This window comes from Chelon labrosus (assembly GCF_963514085.1).
Source record: "Chelon labrosus genome assembly, chromosome: 4".
Lineage (NCBI taxonomy): Eukaryota > Metazoa > Chordata > Actinopteri > Mugiliformes > Mugilidae > Chelon > Chelon labrosus.
Window position 1 is genome coordinate 21,256,863 of NC_140340.1, and position 13,066 is coordinate 21,269,928.

A 13,066-nucleotide genomic window follows, 5' to 3' on the forward strand; every position below is an offset into this window, starting at 1 on the left:
CAAAGTTTTCAAAGTTGGACGCTGACGATTATCAGAAATGTCATTTTCTTCTGTGGCATTACGGTACGGTAATGTTTTTAAAAGTACTGACTCCGCTCGTTGTTGCTGAACGCCCCTCTGATGGACCCGCCCACTCTCATCTCTCCATCCAATAGGTCCTCCAGGTCCAGCTGACGGATGGGGATAGGTTGGCGGCATAGCTGGTAGCTGACTGGCTGGTCGTTCAGGGACATAGATCTGGTTATGACCAGGACGTCCTGGAACAGAAACACGTGGAGTTTCTGGAAAGAAAGGTAGAACAGACACACTTGGTGAATCTTCTAATCTGGGTTTTATTAATTATTTTATTTAGTTTATGTTATATTTTTATGTTATGGAGCTTTAAAGTACCCAACATCACATCACTAAGAATCAAAAGACATTATTTAAGGCAAAATCTTCATAATTTGTTAAACAGTACACCCACTTGACAAAACATTAGGAACCCTATTGAATCCATTTTAATATAACAGTCCTACTCTAAATCCTCATTCATGACCTCCTTCTCTCAGTTACTTGAATGTAATGCTGAATAGCAGAACCTTCATTAAGGTCTCTTATATTAGAACGTTTTCACTGGTGTACTTAATGAAGTGGCCAGTAAGTGTGAAAGATGAACGCAAGATGTGTGTCTTATTTGCACCTCACTGAAATTTATACCAACCAGTTGTGAGGCTGACTTGTTAACCATGCTAGTGCTTGAGACGCTAACAATCTGAATGCCATGATAATCTTGTTTTATTTAATTTATAACGATGTCAGTTCATTTAGTTCCCTTCAGACAGAACCATGTTAGCTGTGTTCAGTCTTTTTGCTAAGCTAGGCTAACTGGCTACTACTGATAGCTTCATATGTAATGATCAGAGTGACACTGATCCTTTAATCTCTGCTGCTTGTGGTCTAACTCTGTCATCACCAGTTCTTTTTATCTTTTTAGTGATCTGAAACACAAGTGGTGTCACTTTCAAAGTGCACATGATCTTCAACCTAAATGGATGAATTAAGGGGTAGGGGTTGTAAAACAGTATAAAATGTACTAACAAGTCCTCTGTTGTTCTTCAGCTCTCCGTGACAGCTAAGGGTCTTTGACCGGTCGATGAGCTCGTCTCTCTGGCCGTCCTCCGCATACAACAGCCGGTCCTTGTAGTACTGACACTCGGACTCTCCTGTCCGCCGGTTGATGTCTGCCACCACGCTCTGAACCATTAGCATCTGTAGAGGAGACTCACAGTTTAACCCTTATTGTATAGCCTAGCGAATGTGGTCCACCGAGTTAACTGATCTGCTGACTTTTACCAGCGTTTAATTTCCAGCTGGAAGGAGTGAGATTCAGACTCTGTGTACAGTGCCGCTTAGGCTTTTCTACATTTCTGCACAAAAATGACACAAAACATCAGCGGATTTTCACACAAGACTGGAAAGTGGACAAAGAGAACCCAGTCGACAAATGAATATACTTGTTGTGCAAGAAAATTAATCACTTGTACATATCTGTGGGTTGTAAAAGTAAGTCAACCCTTGTTTTTTTGTAACTGGTGTGACACCCTTGTGAAGCAACAATAATCTGGTAGCTGCTGATCAGTCGTCTACAGCAACTTGGAGGAGTTGCATCCTTCCTCAGAACAGAACTTCAGTTCAGAGATGTTGGTGGGTTTCCTCACAAGAACTGCTTGCTACAGGTGCTTCCACCATATTTTTATATCAGAATCAGGTCAGGACTTTGACTTAGCCATTCCAAAACATTAATTTTGTTCTCCTTTAACCATTCTTTTGTAGAACTCGTTGCCTCGCTGGACAGCCCAGGTTCTCTTGAGATTCTCTTCACAGACAGATGTCCTGACAGGCCCAAACAAGGAGAGTTTTAGAGTTTTAGAAGGGGAAGACATTTAATCTCCAGGAAGCATGAGAGTGCGGAGTGGAATGGATTATTAGATAATATGAAATTTTCTTACCCAACAGGCTGGTTTTAGTGGCTAAACCATAACTATACTAAATGATACCCATTTGTTATTGCCAACTATATGCCACACCTTGAATCTCATTACCGCTTGTCTCTGCAGCAATTCGACCTGATCTTAACATCTACATATAAACCCCTGCTGCGTTTACATACAGTTCCCTCCCTTCCTTTTGTTGTTTTATTCTGAGTGGGCTTACCCCACCACACCCATCTGTATCTGTAAGCCTACAGTATACTGGTATACTAATAAACAACCCACTACAGTATCTTCTTCTTCTGTAACCACTTGTCCTGTGAGGGGTCGCGGGGGGGCTGGAGCCTATCCCAGCTGACATCGGGCGAGAGGTGGGGTACACCCTGGACAGGTCGCCAGTCTAACACAGAGAGACCGACAACCATTTACACTCACATGCACACCTATGGCCAATTTAGAAACAGTGGGAGGAAGACGGAGTACCCGGAGAGAACCTGTCGGGTGTCTGAGAAAATTAACAGCATTTTCACCTCTGGAACTAGCAGAGTGAAATAGATTGTTTTTAGTCAGTTATGCAAATTCACACATCTCCTCTGAACTTGATGCAAATGATTCACGATTATCATTTGCATCATGATGCAAATAATTCTTCCTCCTATGTCAGTGTTGTTTGCTTTCCTCACCGCCTCGTCCAGGTGTTGCCGGTCCGGGTGGTCGTTTGCCGTGTGCTTCAATATCTCCCTGAGCAGCAGCGGGTATTTCACCAGCCGGCTGCGAGGGATGTCCAGGAAGTTCCACAGGTCCAGCTTCCTGCTAAAGGGCGACTGGAGACAGCGCTGCAAGAAGTCCTGGACCCGTCGATCCTGCTTCTTCTGGTCCAACAAGGCCTTGGCTTTGACCTGGTTACTGCAGTATGGAGTGTAGGAGCAGAGACAGGGCAGCTGCAGGGACATAAACACAGGGGCCTGGTTACTGCAAAGTGTCGTTGATTCCTGAACTTTAGAATAAATAACATGCCAGGACATAACATCTGAGCTGGTCAGAAAACTACTCACCCAGTCAGTCAAGATGTGTCCAACATGTTCTGTGGACCCGTCAGGTTTTCTGGCATCTCGGAGGCGACTTAGCAAGTCTGAGGAAACAATTAGATGTTAACTCTTTTAGCAGAAGCTGCTGTGCATGAAGTGAACGTGCAAACTGATCATCAGTACAGCTGGATATTATTGGAACTGTTTTTGTTAATCATGCTGATTTCATTTTATGCTAAATCATGATGAGAAAAACTTCTCCTGAATGATTCAGGTCAGTTTTATGTTGACAGAAACTTGACTGCTTTGAAGCTTTTAGTTTGATTCAGTTTAATACCAAATCCTGATGAATAGGTTTAACTCCAAACCTACAGCTAAATGTTTGTCTGTCTCTCCTGAACTGAAATCAGTTTACCTTTGGCCAACCATGAGCACATTAAAAACCAAATTATTGTTTTTAGATTACAATAATCTTTGCCTGATGGAGAACACAAAGTTGTAAACAGTGCATGATTAAATCAACTGCATCACATCTGCAGAAAGACTCAGGAGGTATCTGTCCACATTTGTATGCCAGTCGTTCTCTGCTGCTGGCTTCACCTAAGACCCCATTCAGACCATGAATTAACATCCAACCCGACCACTTTTGGAGGTGGTCTGAGATCAGATCTGACCTCATTCCTTTAGTAGTGTGAACATAAGTCCAGGGTCACATTAAAGACCACCTACTCAGTTAGGGGTGATTTGTGGAAGAGGAGTTTAACTTATTTATTCAGAGAAAAAAAAAAACACAACCACTATTATAAATGATCACCTGAAAAGACAAAAGCACCATAAGTGATGTCTGTTCATTTGTATTGCGTTAATGAGTACACTGTGTGTGATTGTGTCATTAAATAACGTATCTGCGTGTAGTTATGTAGTTATTAATGTGATGTTGATGTATTGACATCGGAGCAGAGTATTTTTTCTCTTTGAAAACCTGATAATAAAATTCAAATTTAGTGGTACACCCAGTAAGTCTGGTGACATCAGGGTTAGCTCTTCCTCTTTTCCATTTTTGAATGATGAATACAGACTACTGCCACCTGCTGGTATGGAGAGTTATTTCCTCTCAGGTGCAGAGTGCGTACCAGCCAGTTGTTGACTGTAGTCTCTGTGGTGTGTTCAAGTGCAGTCTTTTTAATAGACATCCAAGTCGTGCCCTTTGTTGCTGGTAGTTCTTTGAAGTCTATTTGGGGAGTTTGTACCTTATACAGCACTGGTTAACCTGACAGCATTAATTTCAGACATGCTGATTGCAACTAAGATTGGTCACCTTAACATAAAACTTAGTAAAGTGCCATCACATTAAGTCAAAAGGAAGTTTTACAGTAAACTCTCACACATCTTGTGCACTTCCATCAGACTCCAGCTCCTACCTTCATGCAGCGGTATCAGTGAGTCCAGAGTGCCAAAGATCTGGTTCAGCTCCTGCTCGGTCATGATAGACAGCTTCAGCATCGGGTCATGGTAGGCCTACAGCGGGACAAATACTGACATGAAACGTTGAACATACTGGAATAAGCGTAGGAGAAACATCAGAGGGTTTGTTTACCTTCTTGGCCAGCTTGAGATCCTCCACCAAGTCCTGCTCGCCCTGAGCCAACTCGAATATAGCCTTCAGAGAAAGAGAGCAATTAAAAGGATTATCAGAGAGCACCATAATGAGGGCAAAACAGCAAAGACGTTTGCAAATAAAGAAATCCAAAGTCCAGAAGCAGGTAGATTGGCACCTCTTGTCGTTTTATCTCCTTGGGGCTCAGAGGTTGCGTCGCCCCCAGTCGGACGTCAAACGTCTCGCTCCAGAGCTTGCTGTCACGCCGCTTGGAGGCCAGAGCCGTTGCCGTGGAAACCCGTGTGGCAGTCGTGGAGGATGATGGGTTGGAGACAGTCGATGAGGTAGCACGTGTCTTCATTGTCGAGGAGGAAGGAGGAGGAACAACTCTCTCTGCTCGACTCTCGTTCCGAAAACTGATGGAGCGCTGCAAACACACATACTGTTAAAACAGGAAAATACTACCGATATTTATCTCAGGTCATTTTCCTTTTTGCATTTTATTTTAACTATCTGCAACACAGGACTTTTTTCAGGAATACCACAAGAGAATTTACCAAGTACTTGGCGGTAATTAAATCAGCTCCACCTTTACCGATGTGATGAGCACATTAATACATTCGCGATTTTGTTTTCTGATGGTTTGAAGTTTTTTTTTTTTCTGTGAATGGGTCTTAGCGGTGGGCGGATCAATCCAAATATCGATAATATCGATACCAACGTTGGTATCGAGATTGATCGATACCAGTGTAATAAGATCGATACTTAAGTTTCAGTTTCTCTCGTTTCATCAAAGAGGCGACCTGACTCTGTCTAAATGCCGCTGCTGTCACAGAGCAGAGCAGGCTCATTTTGCTCCCCCCCCCCCCCGTGTGTTTGTTGTAGCGTCACGTGACTCCGCGACGCCAGGTGACCAAACACCGCCCACTGCTACCAGCAGGAGAATAGCAGAGATAAAGAGTAGGGCTGTTTGGTTAAACGATAGCAAGTTGAACTGTTTGTAAAAAGGCTGTAGATACAGTGGTAACATAACAAACTTGCATAAGCATATGGAAATTTTTAAAATCCCCAGCCCCCTGGCCCCGACAGATCCCTGAAAAGAAGAAAAAAGTGCACTAAAGGGGAGAAATGTTGTCTTATTCTTGTATTGTATTGTACTTCCTAAACACTTCCTTACATTATTTATAATATTTGTTGTGGAGTGATACTTTTGTACATCCAAATCCAGAAAGAAGTGCAATGAAGGGAGAGATTTAGTTTTATAATTGTATTGCAGGTTCTGAACACTCTGCCTGAAAAATAATTTGTTTTTACTTTATTTATTTGTCCTCAAGGGATCATTTTGTGTTGTTTCTGAACAAAAACTTTTATTGTGATTTACTTTGCCCAAATTCTGTACTGGATTTTAACTGATTAATAATCCAAAAGGCAAATCACACTTAAATGTCATGAACATTCAGAATTGTATTGATTCAGATTGACAATGCATCCACCGTAATTATTCAAAAGTATTGATATCGGTATCGGTATCGATATCGGTGACACTAGCCCTGTATTTATTTGGAATCGGATCGATACCAAATCTAGCGGTATTGCACACCACTAATGGGTCTCCATGCTCCTTGAGCTTGACTTTGCACCATAACATATGTCCAAACTTTGATTAATAACACAGCCTTCAATATTCACAAAAGTCGCAAATCAAACAAAACAAAAAACTAAACAAAAAGTGGCCGTATCAATAACATTGAAGATATCCTTACTGGAGTAAAAATTAAAGACTCCCTCTGTCCACATTAAGTGACTTAAATGACTTAAGGAGAGATCCGATTGGTGGTTCACCTGCAGGGTCTGACCAATCCTCTTCAACGGTGTGGTCTTAACGGGCGGCAGCAGGCTGACCAGAGACGTCACCCTGGATACAGGCTTACTGCGCTTGGTGCTGGGCTCCTGGAAGAGAGAGCAGAGTGCTCATGTTTTAAAATGACCATTTATTATATGTGGAAACGAGACCGCTGTGAGGCTCCACACACAGACCTGCAGACGACAGCTCGGACTATTTTTGTTTTTGTTATTTCAGTTATTCGTTTGAAATGGACAGGAACAGAGGAAGCAGCAGAAGGCTTATCTAATGTTCTATAAATGTGACAAGACAGGAAGCAGTCGTTAAAATATATTTTACTACTAACAGTACAACAAACCACATCCTCCAAGTGATGATCCACCACCTTTCTGAGGTTTGATCAACAGTCACGGTCATGCTCTAAATCCTCCTTCATGACTGTTCTCATGTTCAGATGATGTTGAAACAGCCATGTGCGTCACATAGTTTGTGGGACTGTGTGTTGTTGAATGGCTGCTTATTAAACAATAAAAGATAGATAGATAGATAGATAGATAGATAGATAGATAGATAGATAGATAGATAGATAGATATGTGAAATCACATGGAATGAAAAGTCACTTCTGATGACATTGCTTTTCCTTTATTAAGATCCTTTGTCCTTAAATACTCAGTATATTTGTTTTACTGTGAGAAGTTTCCATCGGACATGTTGTAATGGGTTTCAGAGTGTGATGTTGTTTCAGCTGATTCAATCTGACACTGATCAATTCAGAGCAGTTGGTCACCAACAGCCTGGTTATTGAACTGCAGCAGGTTCACAGCTGACCTTTAAACGGTGGCCGACAGAGCTCACTGCACTGGTTATTTTATACAGAGCGTTTGTAGCACACGTTGAGACTGATGAAGATGTTTTCTTTCTATGCCTGTGTTTTCTCAGCCTCTGCACCGTCAGGACAGATTGAATCACATCTCTTACCTTCAAACTTTTTGTCTTTACTGACATCTAACACAAAAATGTGACTTTGATTTCTTGTCAGAGGAATAAAACGACAATGCATCTCCACAGGAGGCCAAACTTTCCTTAAAGGAACAATAATTCCACTTTTTCTTTTTTTCTTTTGGCTTTTCCTTTAGTGGCTTTAACACTGCTAAAATCATCATATTCCTCACTGACAGTTTAAATCTATTATCTGAGTAATGAGAGAGATAAAACAATTAGTTTGAATAGAAATGGATTATTTTAGATTAAATAAAATTAGATTAGATTTGAAACTGATTATATTATTTTAATTTAAATGAGATTAGATCAGATTACATTACATTTCATTACATTACATTACATCACTTTAGATTGGATCAGATTACAGATTACATTAGATTACAGATTAGATTCAATTAAATATAGATTAGATAAAAATGTCACAGTAAATTGAAATATGTTAGTTCACATCACATTGTATTTAAACAGTTTAGATCAGATTACATTGGCTATGTTTGCCAGATCAGACAGTATTAAATCAGAAAAAATTAAGCGGTACTAAACTATGTTTATCATGAACTCATGGTGTGAAAAGTATACATATTAAATTACTACACCTAAATACCCTCACACCCCCAACATGGACTGTTCTCACTGCTGGCCTCTGGAAGGAGGTTTTGCAGCCTACAGAGCAGAACAGCCAGGTTCAAAAAAAGCTTCATCCCGTATGCCATAAGACTGCTTAAAGCATTATAAATAGTAGCCCCCCCCCCCCCCCCCCCTTCACCCACCCACTCCCATTACCCTGCAATTCAAATGTGCAATAATATTTATCTACATTTTTAAGTTTTTTATATGTATATTTATTTTATTTTGTATATACCGTTCCTGTAAATTCTATATACCGTTTCTGTTCACTATCCCTGCTGTACTCTGAGCCATTGCACCGAAATTTCATTTTGATGGAAATCTAAATGACAAATAAAGTCTACGTCTAAGTCTAAATAATTCCTGTTCATATTAATTAATCCACATTACCAGGCTGTACTAGAGAGCAAATCCTCCATCTTACCTCCACGTCTTTCCCCATGTTGTTTTTCTGTTTGCTGAGCTCCACAGAGCATCCAAAGTTAAACTGCTGTACCAGCAGGATGAGGGGCCTCTGCCCCAACACCATACTGATCAACCCAAAGGTCTGAATGTCTGGAGGAAGGTCTTGAAATAGGATGAAATGTCCAGGGAGAGTTTTTAAAAAAAAAGTTTTTGTGTGGTACTGATAAAATAATAAATACCACAAAAAGAGTCTAGAGAGTCTGGTAGTCTGGTAAAACCAGTTTAGTGTTGTTAAGATGTAATGTCCAGGGATGTTCAAAATGTTAAAAAATAATAAGCTTCCAGTTTTTCTTCTGCTTTTAGAATCAAAGAACATAAATATATCAGAACAAAACACCAGTTGAGACGCTATCAAAGTCTTGCTGTGGAAGTGCATCCAGAACGAATCTGGTGCCAGTGTTTGGACGGCCCCTGACGGTAGTATCAGATTGAATACCGGGTCGATAGCAGTTAAGTATCTGGATCAAGCCTGCAGCATTTCCACAGTCCAGCTCTGGCAAAACCCCGAAAACACCCGGTGCCATCAGAGAATTGCCCAGGGCAGAGTATCCGAATCAGGTTTGGTGCTCCTGGTGGTTTGGTGATGTCTTTGGAGTCCAGAGAGAGAGTCCTGCCCCCGTCTTTATCTCTCAATCCTTTGTTTTGTGTCTGATGGCCGTTCACTCATCCCACTTCTACTCACTCTGGTTGAGGACTCATGCTCTCTCACCGCCTCTCTCACACTCCCTCTGATGTATTTCCTTCCTTTCTTTTCACTGTGCCCACTATTTTCATTGTGTTCCCTGTCCCTGTACTCATGTATTTTTCATTGTCAACAAATCCCATAAAATGAGCCCAACACCAACAATAATCTGGGCATCCTCCCAACAAGTATTCTTGGCCTGATATAGCTTATCCCTCTGTGTCATATAGCTCTATTGACCCACACATTTGTACTGATTGATCTGCTGCTGGATATACACCATTTTCCTCGGCTCAGTGCCAAACCTATCAAAAATATAGAATTTAACAACTATTCTCACTTAATAGTTCAGGTCTTACAAGTTAGGTGAATATATAAATTCCTCCTTTTAAGTCTGAACTGTAATTATTAAAGGCAGAGCAGTCTGGAGTCAGCCATGGCAGTGTCCCGGTTTTCTAATGGATTTCAAGTCAATTACTGTGTGTGTGTGTGTGTGTGTGGGTGTGTGTGTGTGTGTGTGTGTGTGTGGGTGTGTGTGTGTGTGTGTGTGTGTACACTTGTGTTAATCCTGTGGTTTGTGTGGTTAATTATTTTACGGCATTTGTATCTTGTGTCCCCATGTCAGTGCACATACAACACACAGTGCTGTTCATTGTTCTGAAACAGCAGTATCATATTATAACACTGTTTTATGATCGTTGCTGTCTCTAATGGATCTTTACCTACCGTTGTTTCAGAACCACAAACAGTGCTGTTTTATTCGTGTGTGTTATGATTTGTGCATACACGTTATTATTTATCGATTTCAGCCTTGACGTTAGTTATTTTTAAGACCAATGCAAAGATTCTCTGTTCTCTAATATCTATGTGTACTCACTGAGTTTTGGACTGTAAGATGACATAAGGCAGCCCCAGGAAGACTATTATTGACATTTGTCTTACTTCACATCACATTAATCTGAAGTGGGCAAAATCTATGAAGTGAAATGCTTAAAACACACAGAGCAGCTGCAGGAAGCAGGTATCACAACCACATTACATAATTTTTAGACATATTTTTCTGGTTTCCTTTAAAAGCTGTGACTGTAGTCAGAGTCAGAGCATCAACTCTGATCGCTGACACCTCATGGTCAGCTAACAAAAGCTTCTCCTCTGACTCAACATTGTCTGTAAATCATGCAGTTCATGGTTCGTGGACGCCCAGACAGGAAGAGACTCGACTGTCTAGGACAAACCCGCCTTATTTCATCTGTGACTCATCGACTGTATTCTAAAGAAAGTCATTGTTATGTTTAACAGACAATTGAGATGTCAAACCAACACAATTAAGATAAATCATATGACCGTAAAAAAATTAACCACACACCAATCAGCCATGACATTACATTATACTGCATAATATTGTGTGAGCGTGGGCTCCTCTAGACCTTTGAAGGTGTGCTGTGGTATCTGGCACCAAGACGTTAGCATCAGATGCTTTAAGTCCTGCTTTAAGTTGAGAGGTGGAGCCTCCATGAACCGGGCTTGTTTGTAAAGAACATCCCACAGATGCTGGATTGGACTGAGATCTGGAGGATTTGGAGGTCAAGTCAACACCTTGAACTTGTTGTTGTTGTTCCTCTAACCATAGGTAGGTGGTACCACATGAATGGCAGGGCACAAGGTCTACCAGTTGAAAATTGTACCGGTCCATGACCCTGTCACTTGTTCTTCTCCTTGATCTCCACTGTTGATTGGTACTGACCACTGCAGACCAGGAACACCCTACAAGAGTTGTAGTTCTGGAGCAGCTCTGTCCCAGTCGTCTAGTCATCACAGTTTGGTTCTTGTCTAAGTCTCTCAAATCTTTCCACAATTTTTCCTGCTTCTACCATCAACTTCAAGGACAAAATGTTCAACTTGCTGCCTGATATATCCCACCCACTGTCAGGTGGCAAGAAATACAGTGTCATAATGTGTCTGTATGTCAACATATTCTGGTTTGTAATTTACATCAAAAATGAAAATCATTAATATATTATTCTACACATATACATTTATGCAAATTTTGTGCAAATTTACTGTGTTTATACATTAAGTGTTTATGTGTCATCCGTTTTTTCATAATTATTACATAAATTGTACCTGTGATGTGTCTAGGTTGGCTTCGCAAGGTGTGTATTGAACCAGTAATCAAGAGAAGAAAAATGTCAGTAGAGTAAATGGATGATGTTTTTCAGGAATATTCTAGTCTCTGATCTCATTATGTGTTTTCCAGATGAATCTTTGCTCTTGGTTCACTAAACCACATCAATAACTGCTCTGCTCCACAGTGAGAGCCTGAGGGTCTTAATTAACCAGTAGAGAAAGAAATCGATAATAACGCTGGAGCCAAAACAGAAACCTCCACAACAAACATGTTACAGCTCTGAGTGACAATAACAGTCCTCAAACCTTCTGATTTATAATAAATCAGTCAAATAATCAAATAAACTGTTATAAAAGCAGATTGATGGCTTCAGTTAAGATGTCTTAACACGTCTGCTGGTTTCTCTCTAGTTGGAATAAATCCATTCTTTCTGTTTATTCTCTTCCTCTCTTCCTCCTTCTCCTCCTCCATCTCTTTCTAGATCTTCTGTTTTCCATTTCTCTTCCTCTTCTATTGTTTCTTCTCCCCCTCTTTTAACTCATTCTCCTCCTCTTCCTTCCCATCCTCCCTTCTTCTTCATTTTCTCTTTTTTCCATTTCTTCTTTTCCCCCTACTTCTATTCTTTATTTTCCTCCTCTTTCTCTCTTTCTCCTTCTTCTTCTGTTCTATTTCCAGCATCTATTTTGTCTATACAGTTCTACGGTGTTTGATGTTTTGATGTAAACACATATCTGATCACATCGTTTTATTCAGTCTCCATGTAAACAGTTCACCTCTGATCAGAATGATCAGGTTGAAGAAATATTGATCCACGTGAACGTAGCTTTTTTAGAGCGCTATATTTATATGGTTTTGTATAACAGGCTCTGTAGTGTCCTTAATTTCCTTGCAAATGTGCACCAACAGTAAATGCAGTCATCTGAAGTTGTTAAAATCATTTATTATAATTTGTTAAGTTGTATGTATATAATGCTGTTAAATAAATGTGACAGATTGTATCATACTAGCTCTAAACAGTTCTGCATTGAAGTACTTAAGTAAATGTACTTTCTAGTTTAGTATACACTTCTAAAAACATTAAGGATTTACAACATAGTGCATTTATAAATTAATTAACCTTTAATTTAATGTTATTGATCTGAAGTCCAGATAATGACAGAGCTGTTGTTGCGACCTCTGACCTCTGAACCACTTCAAGTAGGTCCTTTAGTTTCAGTAAGAACACAATAAGGCAGAAAAAGAAACAACTGAGCTTAATTAATTGAAGGTTCGATATCAGGCAGTGTTGTGTTCGAAGAACAATAAGACCAACGGTGTGTTGGGGTCTGTTTGTCCGTCTGCGTTGAACAGGGTGGACTTCCTGTGTTCAACTGAGCAGAGAAGGGAAACGCCCGGGAAGGAACGAGCTACTGGCACTGTGCTAAAAATACAAGACCTGGAGGAGGAGGGGCCCAACATGAGGGTGGAGGGCCCCCGAGGGGTCAGTGTATGATCTAATTCTGTACTTTTCTGAAATTCCAGGAGGATTTTTTTTTTAGATTCAGGATCCACCTCTGAAGGTTCACAGCCATCCAGGTCATGGTGTCGCCAAAACACAAGCTGAAATGAAAGTAATTCAACTTGTTGGGTTTTTTGAAGACGTTTTATCCAAGTCTTCAGTTTCTAAATGACTGATGGAGAGGTGCACACCTGAAACTCATATGACTATGGTCTGTTAACA

General features: G+C 40.5%; 1 protein-coding gene across 1 annotated transcript in view; it reads right to left on the reverse strand.

Moving 5' to 3' along the window:
- Nucleotides 1–13,066, reverse strand: part of arhgef3 (Rho guanine nucleotide exchange factor (GEF) 3) — a 31,496-nt gene that overhangs the window by 4,243 nt on the left and 14,187 nt on the right. Inside the window, exons 4-11 of the mRNA XM_084542467.1 lie at nucleotides 6,441–6,548; nucleotides 4,777–5,025; nucleotides 4,599–4,661; nucleotides 4,423–4,519; nucleotides 3,029–3,105; nucleotides 2,657–2,914; nucleotides 1,081–1,251; nucleotides 92–281 (exon numbers count right to left, since the gene is read on the reverse strand). Coding sequence (XP_084398593.1) covers nucleotides 92–281; nucleotides 1,081–1,251; nucleotides 2,657–2,914; nucleotides 3,029–3,105; nucleotides 4,423–4,519; nucleotides 4,599–4,661; nucleotides 4,777–5,025; nucleotides 6,441–6,548 — 1,213 coding nt within the window. The remainder of the gene's footprint in view (nucleotides 1–91; nucleotides 282–1,080; nucleotides 1,252–2,656; nucleotides 2,915–3,028; nucleotides 3,106–4,422; nucleotides 4,520–4,598; nucleotides 4,662–4,776; nucleotides 5,026–6,440; nucleotides 6,549–13,066) is intronic.